This window comes from Trichomycterus rosablanca, chromosome 16 (assembly GCF_030014385.1).
Source record: "Trichomycterus rosablanca isolate fTriRos1 chromosome 16, fTriRos1.hap1, whole genome shotgun sequence".
NCBI lineage: Eukaryota > Metazoa > Chordata > Actinopteri > Siluriformes > Trichomycteridae > Trichomycterus > Trichomycterus rosablanca.
The window spans coordinates 29,700,643-29,715,424 of NC_086003.1; the positions used below are offsets into that span (position 1 = coordinate 29,700,643).

At 45.7% G+C, this 14,782-nt stretch overlaps 1 protein-coding gene across 1 annotated transcript; it reads right to left on the bottom strand.

The window, feature by feature from the left end:
- Nucleotides 1–965: 965 nt before the first annotated feature.
- btc (betacellulin, epidermal growth factor family member) lies at nt 966–14,095 on the bottom strand. The gene is made up of 6 exons (XM_063011996.1): nt 13,915–14,095; nt 11,560–11,661; nt 7,266–7,383; nt 5,066–5,212; nt 4,239–4,354; nt 966–1,836 (listed from the first exon to the last, which is right to left on the bottom strand). The coding sequence occupies exons 1-5, from the start codon at nt 13,961–13,963 to the stop codon at nt 4,240–4,242; spliced, it is 531 nt and encodes a 176-aa protein (XP_062868066.1). The 5' UTR covers nt 13,964–14,095; the 3' UTR covers nt 966–1,836; nt 4,239.
- Nucleotides 14,096–14,782: the final 687 nt, after the last annotated feature.

Here is a 14,782-nt window from a genome sequence, read left to right on the forward strand (position 1 = left end):
CATTCTGGTACAGGTTAATCTTAGTTTCATCTGTCCAAAGAATGCTGTTCCAGAACTGGGCTGGCTTCTTTAGATGTTTTTTGGCAAAGTCTAATGTGGCCTTTCTATTTTTGAGTCTGATTAATGGTTTGCACCTTGTGGTGAACCCTCTGTATTTGCTCTCATGAAGTCTTCTCTTTATGGTAGACTTCCATACTGATAAACCTACCTCCTGTAGAGTGTTCTTCACTTGGGTGGATGTTGTGAAGAGGTTTTTCTTCACCATGGAAAGGATTCTGCGATCATCCACCACTGTTGTCTTTCCTGGACGTCCAGGCCTTTTTGAGTCCCCGAGCTCACCAGTGCGCTCATTTTTTCCCCCAGAATGTACCGAACTGTTGATTTTGCCACTCCTAACATTTCCGCTATCTCTGTGCTGGATTTCTTCTTTTTTTTTAGCCTAATGATGGTCTGTTTCACTTCCATTGAGAGCTCCTTTGACCGCATGTTGTGGGTTCACAGCAACAGCTTCCAAATGCAAATGCCACACCTGGAATCAACTCCAGACCTTTTACCTGCTTAAATGATGATGGATTAATAAGGGAATAGCCCATGCAGCCCATGAAATAGCTTTTGAGGTAATTGACCAATTACTTTTGGTCCCTTGAAAAAGAGGCAGCTACATATTAAAGAGCTGTACTTCCTAAACCCTACCTCCAATTAGGATGTGAATACCTCGAATTAAAGCTGAGAGTCTGCACTTTAAGCCCATATTGATTATATAACTGTATCTTGGATATTTTTTGGTAAACAGCTAAAATGCCAAAACCTGTGTCACTGTCCAAATATTTCTGGGCCTAACTGTATATGTGTGTGTGTGTTTGTGTATATGTGTGTGTGTGTATATCTATGTGTGTGTGTGTGTGTATATAAAGTTTACATGCACCTGTAGAAGACGTACATCATTTGCTGCACACACACACACACACACACACACACACACACACACACACACACACACACACACACACACTACATGACAAAAAAACGCCCTTCACTCGTCCAACCACGTCTTTATGAACCTTAATTCCAAACATCCTCCCGTTCCTTTGCATATAGGATTTTGGACTGTGCCTGTGGGAAGCACATCTAACATTAGGTCACGTTGTTGGGTTTAAAGCCTCGCCTTTTTTCCTTCTTGTTCCTTTAGACCAAACTTCTCTTTTTCAGAAGGCACGAAGGTGATGATTTTAGCGAGACATAAAGCTTGCTTGACTGTGGATAGTGACACGTGTTCCAGCAATTTTTTAAGGTGGAACGGTGAGTTCTGTCTAGTTTTACTAACAGAAATGCCAAAACGTTCAAAAAACAAAACATTCCACCTTAAAAAGGTTCCTTAGCCGAACTTTTTCCTTAGTGAAAATTCGGGGCCCTTGAAGGGTGCGACGGAAAATCATCCACCTCGAAAGGTCATGGGTTCGGATCTACGATGCCGCAGCAAATCCAGGGTCCCAAATCGTTCCTGTTCCCTTCCACCTTCCTAATAAATCAACACAATCCAGTCTCGACCGTCTTAGAGCACACACGCAGAGAAAAAGGCGTCTAGCGCCCCCTACAGGTGCCACACTGCTTAACCAGCCTTACATGTCCAGAAGGAAGCACGTGCCAGCCCTTATGCTTCCTTATTGACGGATCGTATGTATCTGAGAAAGCAGTCTTTAATAAACGATGAAATACGCAACAGAAGACGTTTCGGACCGCACGCCGCATCCACCCGGTCCACGTGATGTCTTCACTTGTCGGTCAGGACAACATCCCGTCCAGCAGGAGAAATCCCAGCAGTCGCTCTCCACAGTACTGCAACACAACAACATAAACACGCTGTTCATTTGTGGTTACTTCATATGCATTTTCTCTAATTTCTCTCCCAATTTAGTCCTATCCAGCTCCCCACTTTCTACTCCTGACTGAATGCACACACCCCCTGGGACACGTGCACTACCGACCTCTTCTTTTCACCTGCACCGACCAGGTTCATATGGAGATCTGTATCATGCACAGAGAGTCACGCACTGATCTCCGTTATCCCCCGTTATCCCCCGCAGCGCCATCGATCAGCCAGCAAAGCTTTCCAAAGCTCCTCCAATGAGACGAACTGTTTGATATGAGGCGGTAAAAGACTCGACGTACGAACAAAACTTAACGTGACTTATTGTAGTAAAACAGCGAGTGAGGAATGTGATTAGTGGAGGAACTTATGAGCAGTAATAATGAAGAGAAGTTTAGTGCTCCTGTCTCCTACTTTTAGTACAGGGGTGTCAAACTCGAGGCCCCCGGGCTGGACGTCATTTTATCTGGCCCACGAAAGCTTAAAAGACGTATGATTGACGTGATGGTTCGAGTAGTTACAGAGATGTACTTAATTTAATGGGACGCCATGTCACGTTTACGGTTTAGAGGCAAAAGAACGCGGGGTAACGTCAGTACCGTAAACAAGTAAACAATAATAAATAGACGTTAATTCTCTTGCAATCCAATACAGAAGCATCGTCTGTACATAGTAGATGTTTATATTCTCAGTTGTTTGTAAATGTTTAGCGAGTACGTTACAGTGCTTCAGTTACGAATTTACCATAAGAACTATAAAAGGCCGTATTTTGGAGAGAGTCAGTCAGTCTGTCTGTCTGTCTGTCTAGCTGAGAATGGGGAAAAACTCTTAGCGAGGGCAGAACAATCGTCTTAAAATCCACTGTAAAATCCTACATAAACTGCATCTCCCACAAAGCATGCCGATTTTGTGACCTGCAGTGACCACATCCCGCCACTAGATGATGCTGAGAAATAGTTACAAATAATCCCAAAATGTACAAGAAGAGAAAATTCAAGCAGAAGGGGGAAATTTAATGAAAGATGGGAAAGTGAATAAAAGTTTGTGCTTCAGCAAGAGAAAGCGGTGCGTCTCTTGTGTTATGAGGGCGTGTCTGTGGTAAAGGAGAACAATATAAATGTAGATATACATTATAAATATACAGGATACATTTGCCATTTTGACACCATCACAGAATTTATCCTCCAAGAAAAACAACAAAGAATTAAAAGGCGACTCCAATCACAGCAGGATACGCTACAATCGTAATGCAGATGTGGCCCTCAGTGAAAATGAGTTTGACACCCCTGATTTACTACATTAAACCACGTTAAGCTTTATTTTGAACCAGAAGCGTTTTAGACTCTGGGAGAAGCTGATTCTGATTCTCACCATTTCTCAGAAGCTGGAGCTGTAACACAAGTTTAAAAGTGAAACAGGGAGGAGAATCCAGATAAACACAGATACATGTGGAGCTTTAACACTGCTCCTGGGGTCTGAATACTTTCTGAATCCACTCTAGTTGTTGGATAACTTGCTCACTGTGCTGTTTCTACAGAAGCTCAGCGCTGGTTATACCGGTCGAGCGAGAACTGATTCCATATTCAAAAGCTGCCAAATTTAGCTTCAAGCGTGAACATGTAATAGAAAATACGCACCGTATAAACTAAAGTAACGATTCTGCTGCAATGCTTCATCTTTTGACTTAATGGGCACAAATGCCCACAGACATAGTTGTGAGTAGTCCTCTAACAGGCTCACATAGAGGTCGTTCTGTTTTAATACCGTTTGTTTTCAAAATGGTACGTCAGACAAGCTCACGGTCAGGCGTCCAGATACTTTTGGCCGTATGGTGTAGTGTGTAAAGTGATTGAGTGTGTGCAGCTCTTCTCTGTGCCATGGTTTCTGATTGGCACAGCGGGTACTTCCTGTTTAGGGATCGAAGGCAAAAAAATGCTGAGTTTGTTTAATTTATAAAGAGTCAGAAGTATTTGGACGGCAGTTTAATTCACCCATTCAAGCTGATGATGGTTCTGGAAAAAAAACCTGCTCTAATGGGATTGAAACCTGTAACTCCCTGACTTGCCATGCCCATGCCATGTCTTGGCCGCCCAGCAACCTGTCGGCGGTTTCTAACTCATCCCTCCTCGCACCGCTGTCCGTGGGTGCTCACCATGTCGGCATGTGACCAGATAAATACTGTAATGTCACAGGCCAACGTGGAACGAGGAGGGACGAGTTAGGAACCGCCGACAGGTTGCTGGGCGGCCAAGACTCATCAACAACCACCAAAAGATCTACTGTGGATCAAAACTGAGGGATGAAGGACCGTACGACGAGCGTGACGGATTTCTGAACCTAAATCCATGAAGATCTGATCTCCGGTCCTCACCTCATACCGTGTTGGTATCAGACATGTCCGCGGGTTCAGAAGATCCGTCCGGTTTGATCGTGTTCAGCTTCTTCTCCTCGTCGCCCTGGTTCTGTTTTCGTCTCCGCTTTCGTCTGCTGCTCAGAACAAACGAAAAAAAAGCAGATCGCGGAATAAACCGGACATCTGAGAGACCTCGATGAAATACACTATTTGGCCAAAAATATGTGGACACCTGACCATGACGCGACTTTGTGGACAACAGGACCCTGTTTGTGGCTATAAAAGTGTTTCTATGGGAATTTGTACCAGTCACTGATGTTGGGCGTGAATGCCTGGCTTGAAATGAGTCTCCCAATTCATCCCATTAGGGTTGAGGTTAGGATCAGGTCTTTATGCAGACCAGTGAACTCATCAGCCCAACATAAAAAAGACCTTCCCTAAACTGATGCCACAAAGTCAGTCAGGCTGGACGCTTATACAAACAGATTCCTGATAACTGCTGCAGTTACGACCTCTGCAGGCGGACTGTCGACGCTGCACAGAGATGGGGAATAGTGGAGATCGGTGCGTGACTCTCCGTGAGCGATACGGATCTCTGTATGCACCCGCTAGTGTGGGTGAAAAGAAGCGGTCGGTGCTGCACACGTGTCGGAGGGGGCGTGTGTTAGTCACGGCCCTCCTCGCTCAGGAGTGGAGGTCTGCAGCGGTACAGGGGAATTGCGTCCACTAAGCATCCCTCTTTTAACAGTGGGTGTGGCTGAAACACCTGAAGTCAATAATTAACGGCCGTCTGAATACTTTTGGCCACACAGCGCAGACGATGATGTGTAGGAAACGAAACTGACTTTATACAGACGCAGACGATGGCGATGACGAAGAGCAGAAATGCCAGCACGGCTACGATGCCGCCGATTAATATTTTCGTCCGGTCCTCCACCAACCAGTCGAAGTTGATGTATTCACACCTGGCACCCACGTACCCACTATCACACCTGTGGAAATAAACACACAGAGAGTCACAAAACAGCCGCCAGCGCCGATTTCCGGGATCTAGTGGGGCCCGATACGCGAGTACGGAACTGTTCCTGAGGGAGGACAGGACACTAATCAATCTCATAATTTAATGCTACGCTGTAGTGCCAACATCACGCCAATCAGGCTGAGCTTTAGCGTCTGAGTAGCGGGAGGGAGGAACTACGACCTGCTGACCGAGTCTTGGTCTGTAGGAAAAATGACAAGGTCCAAGTCCAGTCCCAAGTCTTTAGGCTGAAGAGTCCAAGTCAAGAATCAAGTCTTTAGGCTGTAGAGTCCAAGTCAAGACTCAAGTCTTTAGAGTTTAAGCTACAGAGTCCAAGTCAAGACTCAAGTCTTTAGAGTTTAAGCTACAGGGTCCAAGTCAAGACTCAAGTCTTTAGTCTAAAGAGCCGAAGTTCAGACTCAAGTCTTTAGAGTTTAAGCTACAGAGTCCAAGACTCAAGTCTTTAGTCTAAAGAGCCAAAGTTCAGACTCAAGTCTTTAGGCTGTAGAGTCCAAGTCAAGACTCAAGTCTTTAGTCTTTAGGCTACAGAGTCCAAGTCAAGACTCAAGTCTTTAGTCTAAAGAGCCAAAGTTCAGACTCAAGTCTTTAGAGTTTAAGCTACAGAGTCCAAGACTCAAGTCTTTAGTCTTTAGGTTACAGAGTCCAAGTCGAGACTCAAGTCTTTAGTCTTTAGGTTACAGAGTCCAAGTCGAGACTCAAGTCTTTAGTCTTTAGGTTACAGAGTCCAAGTCAAGTAAAGACTCAAGTCTTCAGGCTACAGAGTCCAAGTCAAGACTCAAGTCTTTAAAGTTTAGGCTACAGAGTCCAAGTCAAGACTCAAGTCTTTAGAGTTTAAGCTACAGAGTCCAAGACTCAAGTCTTTAGTCTAAAGAGCCAAAGTTCAGACTCAAGTCTTTAGGCTGTAGAGTCCAAGTCAAGACTCAAGTCTTTAGTCTTTAGGCTACAGAGTTTAAGTCAAGACTCAAGTCTTTAGAGTTTTAGCTACAGAGTTCAAGTCAAGACTCAAGTCTTTAGGCTACAGAGTCCAAGTCAAGACTCAAGTCTTTAGAGTTTAAGCTACAGAGTCCAAGTCAATACTCAAGTCTTTAGTCTAAAGAGCCAAAGTTCAGACTCAAGTCTTTAGGCTGTAGAGTCCAAGTCAAGACTCAAGTCTTTAGTCTTTAGGCTACAGAGTCCAAGTCAAGACTCTGTAGCTTAAACTCTTTAGAGTTTTAGCTACATAGTCCAAGTCAAGACTCAAGTCTTTAGGCTGTAGAGTCCAAGTCAAGACTCAAGTCTTTAGTCTTTAGGCTACAGAGTCCAAGTCAAGACTCAAGTCTTTAGAGTTTTAGCTACAGAGTCCAAGTCAAGACTCAAGTCTTTAGGCTACAGAGTCCAAGTCAAGACTCAAGTCTTTAGAGTTTAAGCTACAGAGTCCAAGTCAATACTCAAGTCTTTAGTCTAAAGAGCCAAAGTTCAGACTCAAGTCTTTAGGCTGTAGAGTCCAAGTCAAGACTCAAGTCTTTAGTCTTTAGGCTACAGAGTCCAAGTCAAGACTCTGTAGCTTAAACTCTTTAGAGTTTTAGCTACAGAGTCCAAGTCAAGACTCAAGTCTTTAGGCTACAGAGTCCAAGTCAAGACTCAAGTCTTTAGGCTACAGAGTCCAAGTCAAGACTCAAGTCTTTAAAGTTTAGGCTACAGAGTCCAAGTCAAGACTCAAGTCTTTAGAGTTTAGGCTACAGAGTCCAAGACTCAAGTCTTTAGTCTAAGTCCAAGTTCAGATTCAAGTCTTCAGGCTACAGAGTCCAAGTCAAGTCAATAAAGTCCAAGTCTTGTTTAGTCTTTAGGATACAGAGTACAAGTCACGCCTGAAGTCTTTAGTCTTAACGCTACAGTCCAAGCGGTTAAACGTCAGAGTCAGACTGAGGCAGCAAAGGCATTAGGGGAACTGGGCTTGTCTAAGTTGGGAGGCTGTAACCATAGCACGACCAAACCCTGACCTGTCCAGTCTAAAACCCTTTATTTACCTGCAGGACGGTACGTTCTGCTCCTGGACAAACTGGCAGGTCCCGTGTATACAGTAATTCAAATATTGTTCAGGACATTCGGAGAAGTGGTCACTCCAGCTGTGGACGACCTTTCCATCTGTAAAAACAAAAAACAACAGTGATGTTATGATGTGCAGGTCCAGAACTGTACGTGTACCGTCCACGTACACCGTGTCATTCGTGTATCACAGCGCCACCCTGCAGCCAATTAATGAGGACCAAAAATCTAACCTTCCTACATGATCAGTGGTAGCTTAGTGGGTAGAGCTTTGGGTTATCAAATGGACGGTTGTGGGTTTGAACCCCGGCTCTGCTAAGCAGCCACTGTTGGGCCCTTAATTCTCACGGCTCCTGGGTTCCGTACAATGGCCGACAAAGAATTTACACTGAACAGTCATAACAATAAAACCACCTCCTTGTTTCTACACTCACTTACCATATAGAAGCACTTTGTAGTTCTACAATTACTGACTGTAGTCCATCTGTTTCTCTGCATGCTTTGTTAGCCCCCTTTCATGCTGTTCTTCAATGGTCAGGACCCCCACAGGACCCCCACAGAGCAGATATTATTTAGGTGGTGGATGATTCTCAGCACTGCAGTGACACTGACATGGTGGTGGTGTGTTAGTGTGTGTTGTGCTGGTATGAGTGGATCAGACACAGCAGCGCTGCTGGAGTTTTTAAATGCCGCGTCCACTCACTGTCCACTCTATTAGACACTCCTACCTAGTTGGTCCACCTTGTAGATGTAAAGTCAGAGACGATCGCTCATCTATTGCTGCTGTTTGAGTCGCTCATCTTCTAGACCTTCATCAGTGGTCACAGGACGCTGCCCACGGGGCGCTGTCGGCTGGATGTTTTTGGTTGGTGGACTATTCTCAGTCCAGCAGTGACAGTGAGGTGTTTAAAAACTCCAGCAGCGCTGCTGTGTCTGATCCACTCATACCACCACCTAAATAATACCTGCTCTGTGGGGGTCCTGACCATTGAAGAACAGCATGAACGGGGGCTAACAAAGCATGTAGAGAAACAGATAGACTACAGTCAGTAATTGTAGAACTACAAAGTGCTTCTATATGGTAAGTGGAGCTGATAAAATGGACAGTGAGTGTAGAAACAAGGAGGTGGTTTTAATGTTATGGCTGATCAGTGTATATCTATGTGAAGATGTATATACGACAAATAAAAGCATCCCATCTTGCAGAAGGTGGTTCCTCTCAGGGTTGGCATGGTGCTTCCAATAAAATGGCCAGTACATTTAGATCAGACAGTACCGGACGTAAACGTGGAAACGCTTCGATGACGGACTTTATTCTCGCCTCTGTGTTTTATCAGCGGAGTAAAACAAACGCTCGGTGTGACGTACGCAGCGGCGTGAATGAACCTGACCTTTCTCCTGCTTTCCTTCTGTTCCAGGGCGGGCACGGTTCACGCGGCGATGCTGAATAACCGCGGACGGGCGAGTTTATCCGAAGGTTCGGCTGAAACCTGAAACTCTACTAATGAATAAAGAAAGAGCCGCTGGATGAATGGTGAAGGATCTGATTACAGCAACACGATCCGCCGCTCCTCCACACCCGCCGGCTCCATCCTGCACCCATCCTGTTAAACCGAGATCTTCCTCAAGGGTTCAGGATCCTGGTCTGGTCCACCAGATCAACTCATGTGAAATGATTGTACACTATAAATTAAAAACCATTGGGACACCAGTACAGGACCGTGAGCTTGTCAGGCATCTCGTTCCAAAACCGTGAGGTCTTCCCCTTGTAGCTCTTCTGAGAGGCCTTTCTTTGGGAATGTGTCTGTGGGAATTTGTGCCCATTCTGAAGTTGGAAGTGAGGAGAAATTCATCCCAAAAGTGTTGAGTTGAGTTCTGTATAGGCAACTGGCAGCTGCTTTGTACAAAACTGGTCAAACCGGGTCGTTATGGAGCTGCTTTGTGATCAGGGGCGTAACCATGCTGAAAGAGAAAGGGGACTTCCCCAAACTGTTGTCTTCATGGTAGAAGCATAGATAGATAGACGGACAGATAGACAGATACAGACAGACAGACAGACACAGATAGATAGATGATAGAGACAGGCAGGCAGACAGGCAGACAGACACAGATAGATAGATAGATAGATAGATAGATAGATAGATAGATAGATAGATAGATAGACAGACAGACAGACAGACAGACAGACAGACAGACAGACAGACAGACAGACAGAAAGGGACCAGGGACAACCCTGACCAGGATAAAGCGCTGGTAAAACATGAGAATGAAATTAAATGCAGCTTTGTGTCACTATATGGATGAAAGTATTGGGACGTCACTTCTAATGATTGAATTCATGCATTTCAGTCACGACAGCTGCTGACAGCTGTAATAAATCAGTGGTATAAAGGAAATTCTAAGCTTCTGGTTTTGCAGCAACAGTTTAGGGAAGGTCCTTCCAGTTCCAGCATGAACAAGCTTTATAAAGACATGAACAGAGCCCTGAGCTCAGCCCCACTCAACAGCTCTGGGATGAACCGGAACACCGACTGATCGATCAGCGCCCAGCCATACTGACAGAACGGGCACAAATTCCCACAGAAACACTTCAAAGTCTAGTGAGAAGCTTCTCATACACACGTGGTTATCAGTTCAGAGCAGAGTGTTAAATCTTATTTACGGTGTTGCCTGGATCTCCAGTCAAAATACTCCAGCGCCCTCGATAAGGCGCCCATAAATCCATAAACCCTGAGAGAACTGAGCTATTAACACACACACACACACACACACACACACACACCACATATACACACCACACACTCACACACTCACACCTGACTGATCTGTGGCGGTCTGGGCGTGCGGTTTAAATAAAGCTAAGATGGAGAATAATTACGTACACGCTGGGCGTGCGTTTACACCTGATTCCAACAGAGAGCCTCAGCACGTACAGAGGACCACGCTACGTCCTAAAAATAATAAAAGCAGCACTCGGGGTGCAGTCGTACATTCATACAGTCGTACATTTGTACATTATTACAGTCGTACATTCATACAGTCACACATTCTTACAGTCGTACATTTTTACAGTCGTACATTTGTACAGTCGTACATTCTTAAAGTCGTACATTCTTACAGTCGGACGTTTTTACATTTGTACAGACGTAAATTCATACAGTCGTACATTCATACAGTCGTACATTTGTACAGTCGTACATTCATACAGTCGTACATTCATACAGTCGTACATTTGTACAGTCGTACATTTGTACAGTCGTACATTCATACAGTCGTACATTCTTACAGTTGTACATTCTTACAGTCGTACATTCTTACAGTCGGACATTTTTAGATTTGTACAGACATAAATTCATACAGTCGTACATTCATACAGTCGTATATTTGTACAGTCGTACATTCATACAGTCGTACATTCATACAGTCGTATATATGTACAGTCGTACATTCATACAGTCGTACATTCATACAGTCGTATATATGTACAGTCGTACATTCATACAGTCGTACATTCTTACAGTCGCACATTCTTACAGTCGTACATTTTTACAGTCATACATTTGTACAGTCGTACATTCTTACAGTTATACATTCATACGATTGTACATTTGTACATTTTTACAGTCAAATATTCTTACAGTCAAACATCCGTACAGTCGTACATTCATACAGTCGTACCCACCACCTCTGAGGGGTGTCTGAGGGGAGGTGAGTTTTTAATCGCACTGTTGCTGAACAGCAACCTCTGGTGTCTAATTAGGGCAACTGCATGAGTGGTGGAGGAATACAAAGTGAGTAGCGTGGTCCTCTGTACGTGCTGAGGGTCTCTGTATCTAAATGCACGCCCGGCGTTTACGTCAAAACACTCCATGTTAGCTTTATTTAAAACTACCTAGCTTACCACTTAGCTCGACACTGGCGCAGCGGTCTAACACGCCAGCACACCACTGCCAAGGGTTCAAGGTCACACGTTCTAATCCACACAAACATAATCAGACGCAGCGATGATCTTCAGCACTGGTTCAGACAGAACGGCGGCTGAACAGACATGTGTCGGGGGCGTTCGGTGGTCCGGCTCTCGTCGATCAGATCTGGGGTCATGCAAGTGGCCCTGATGCCCGTCCACAACACACAGGACCTTCCCTAAACCGTTGCTGCAAAGTCTGAAGCTGGTCATTTCACTGATGTATTATTTACACCCTCCACCGGGACCGATCCTAAACCCTGGGGGTGAAAGGCGGACGGTCGGGTTGTCGTCACCTGCGGGATCGTTACCTGTGCAGTTGCTGTTGTTGTCATGGTGACCGCAGGACACCGTGGCGTTCGGCGAGCCGCCGGTCGAATTCCATTCAGCCTGGGCGTATTTGCATAGGGCCACTGCAAGAGCACAAAACAAACAAATGACAGGTGGAGCAAAGCCGAGCATTCATCCGCTCACCAACCCGCGCTCCCCCGGGGGGAACGGATACGGGCCGAGCGGCGGGCACGGCGGGCACAGCGCCACGCGGCGTTAATTTAGAGATCACGCGTGATCTTAGCATCGGCGTGAATTCATTCATTTATTTCTTTATTTAGTTTCTCACGCTTGTTTGAGCAGCGCATTCTCACCCACACACCCACTCACACACCTCGCCACCACGCCCTCCTGCTGCCATTCAGGCGCAGAAAATAGCACCGACGTCCTAATGACTACCAAAACATTCCAACCATCTCGGACGACGCCTTTCAAACGCTCCGACGCTGGACGGCTCACCGAAACCCACGGGACGGGCGTTTCCAGCAACAAAAAATAAAGGTTACATGCATTCATTCACTTTCTCTTCTGAATCAATGAAGCTAAATCAATGATATCAAGGAAATCACATGCTTTGAAGTTTGAAGCAACAGTTTAGGGAAGGCCCTTCATGTTCCAGCAGGACCACGCCCCCTGTGCCTCGGTTTAAAGGAACTCCGGTGTCCTGCACGGAGCCCTGAGCTCAGCCCCACTCAACAGCAATAAATCAGCGGTATAAAGGAAATGACATGCTTCTGACTTTGCAGCAACAGCTTAGGGAAGGTCCTTCCTGTTCCAGCATGAACAAGCTCTATAAAGACACAGCCCTGAGCTCAGCCTCACTCAACAGCATTGGGATGAACCAGAACACCGACCGATCGATCAGTGCCCAGCAGCCCAAATACAAATGCTGTCACCTTTATACTGAACGTGCACAAATTCCCACAGACGTACTTCAAAGTCTTGTGAGAAGCCTAGCTGAGAAGGTCACACAGTGGTCGCACAAAGGACAAGACCAAGCTCATGTTCGGGTGTCCAAATACTTTTGGCACTTGTGCATGAGCTCAGTCTGTTGCGGCACCACATCCGACCTTTCCCTCCTCAGACACAGCCAATAAGGTCTGTTGAGCACACGGCCAGGCCGGCAGCACCGCCGCAATTCCAACACCGGTTTCTCTCACAGTTTAATCATACACAGATCAGCCATAACATTATTTCTACACTCACTGTCCATTTTATCAGCTCCACTTACCGTATAGAAACACTTTGTAGTTCTACAATTACTGACTGTAGTCCATCCGTTTCTCTGCATGCTTTGTTACCCCCCCTTTCACCCTGTTCTTCAATGGTCAGGACCCCCACAGGACCCCCACAGAGCAGGTATTATTTAGGTGGTGGATGATTCTCAGCACTGCAGTGACACTGACATGGTGGTGGTGTGTTAGTGTGTGTTGTGCTGGTATGGACACCTCACTGTCACTGCTGGACTGAGAATAGTCCACCAACCAAAAATATCCAGCCAACAGCGCCCCGTGTGCAGCGTCCTGTGACCACTGATGAAGGTCTAGAAGATGAGCGACTCAAACAGCAGCAATAGATGAGCGATCGTCTCTGACTTTACATCTACAAGGTGGATCAACTAGGTAGGAGCGTCTAATAGAGTGGACAGTGAGTGGACACGGTGTTTAAAAACTCCAGCAGCGCTGCTGTGTCTGATCCACTCATACCAGCACAACACACACTAACACACCACCACCATGTCAGTGTCACTGCAGTGCTGAGAATGATCCACCACCTAAATAATACCTGCTCTGTGGTGGTCCTGTGGGGGTCCTGACCATTGAAGAACATGGTGAAAGGAAGTTAAAAAGCATGAAGAGAAACAGATGGACTACAGTCAGTAATTGTAGAACTACAAAGTGCTTCTATATGGTAAGTGGAGCTGATAAAATGGACAGTGAGTGAAGATTCTGAAGCTGTGAATCCACTGCTACTCTGGTCTGATAGAGGAGAGCCTGACCACTACACGCCCCCCTCAGACACGCCTCCAATCTGCAACCGCTTCTTGTCACCTGACAGTATCACGTATAGAGAGACACATGCATCGGTGTTGGCACAAATTCCCACAGACATGCTTCAAAGTCTCATTAGAGGGTTCTCAGTAGAGCGGCTGCTGCTCTAGTTAAAAAGATCACACAAAGGTCAGTCTATTTTCAAACTCATTTGATTTGGAATGGGACGTCCGGCAAGGTCGTGGTCAGGTGTCCAAATACTTTTGGTCAAATAGTGTCTGGACTTTCTGTGTTTATGGATTCATTCACTCATTCATTCATGCAGATTCAGTAAGAAGTTCTCACCTGTGATGAAGCCCAGCAGGAAAGTGTGTGTGTGATCCATGTGTAACATCAACACTTCATCCTGGACATCAGATCCGATTCTGATCCGATTCTCCCCAGTCGGTCCGGATTATCTCCTCCTCAGCTTCAGAAGCTCTGCTGTGTTGAGGAACATGGTGAACTTCCTGCAGTAGATTCGGTGTCGGTGGTGTGGAGGTGTGTGTATGGCTCGCTCAGGTTCGGTTACAGAAGCAGGGGGGCGTGACCGCACCGTCATGCTCACCTATTAATAACCTGCGTGGTTGCCAGATCCGCCCTGACTCATCGCGTTGGAATCGCTTTTAAAACAGACTCTTTATGCGGGCTGGTGAGGAGGGAAGTGTTTAGATTTAACATTCCTGCACTCACTCTTCTACAGCAGAACTGTTTCTCTCTTCAGGACACACAGTTTTATCTCAGAGTCGTGGTCAGACACAGGGTTTATGATGGTCAGCACACTGGTGGCTCAGGTGTGCTCTAAACCCTGTTAGTAATGGGTGTGGTTAATATATCTGAGCTCTGTAAGAAGCAGGGGTGTCCACATATTTTTGTCCATATGACTCGGTACTGAAATCATGTAGCATCATGGCGTCTCAAAATAATTGGGAAAATCTGGTCCCACTCTGGTTTACAAGATTTGACGTGAAGCCTCCACAAGGGGGCGCTTATGTACAAAGTTTAGTTAGAGCCTGTTAAAATTTGTGTATTTAATTATTATTATTTTTCTCCGAGACCCATTTCTTTGGCTAGTGACCCGACCCAGGGTTTGAAAAACTAGATGAAACTCATCAGGTCGAACCATCAGAAGGGTCCGTGCATCTGATCAGATGATTCGGATCTCAGCAGGGAT

What these genes read in the sequence shown, in the direction of transcription:
- btc (XM_063011996.1), bottom strand. Translation starts at nt 13,963, where the DNA reads ATGTTACACATGGATCACACACACACTTTCCTGCTGGGCTTCATCACA. An exon ending in CAACAACAGCAACTGCACAG is followed by an intron (nt 7,384 to 11,559) that starts GTAACGATCCCG and finishes TTGTTTTTACAG; the next exon opens with ATGGAAAGGTCGTCCACAGC. An exon ending in ATCGTCTGCGTCTGTATAAA is followed by an intron (nt 4,355 to 5,065) that starts GTCAGTTTCGTT and finishes TGTTCTGAGCAG; the next exon opens with CAGACGAAAGCGGAGACGAA.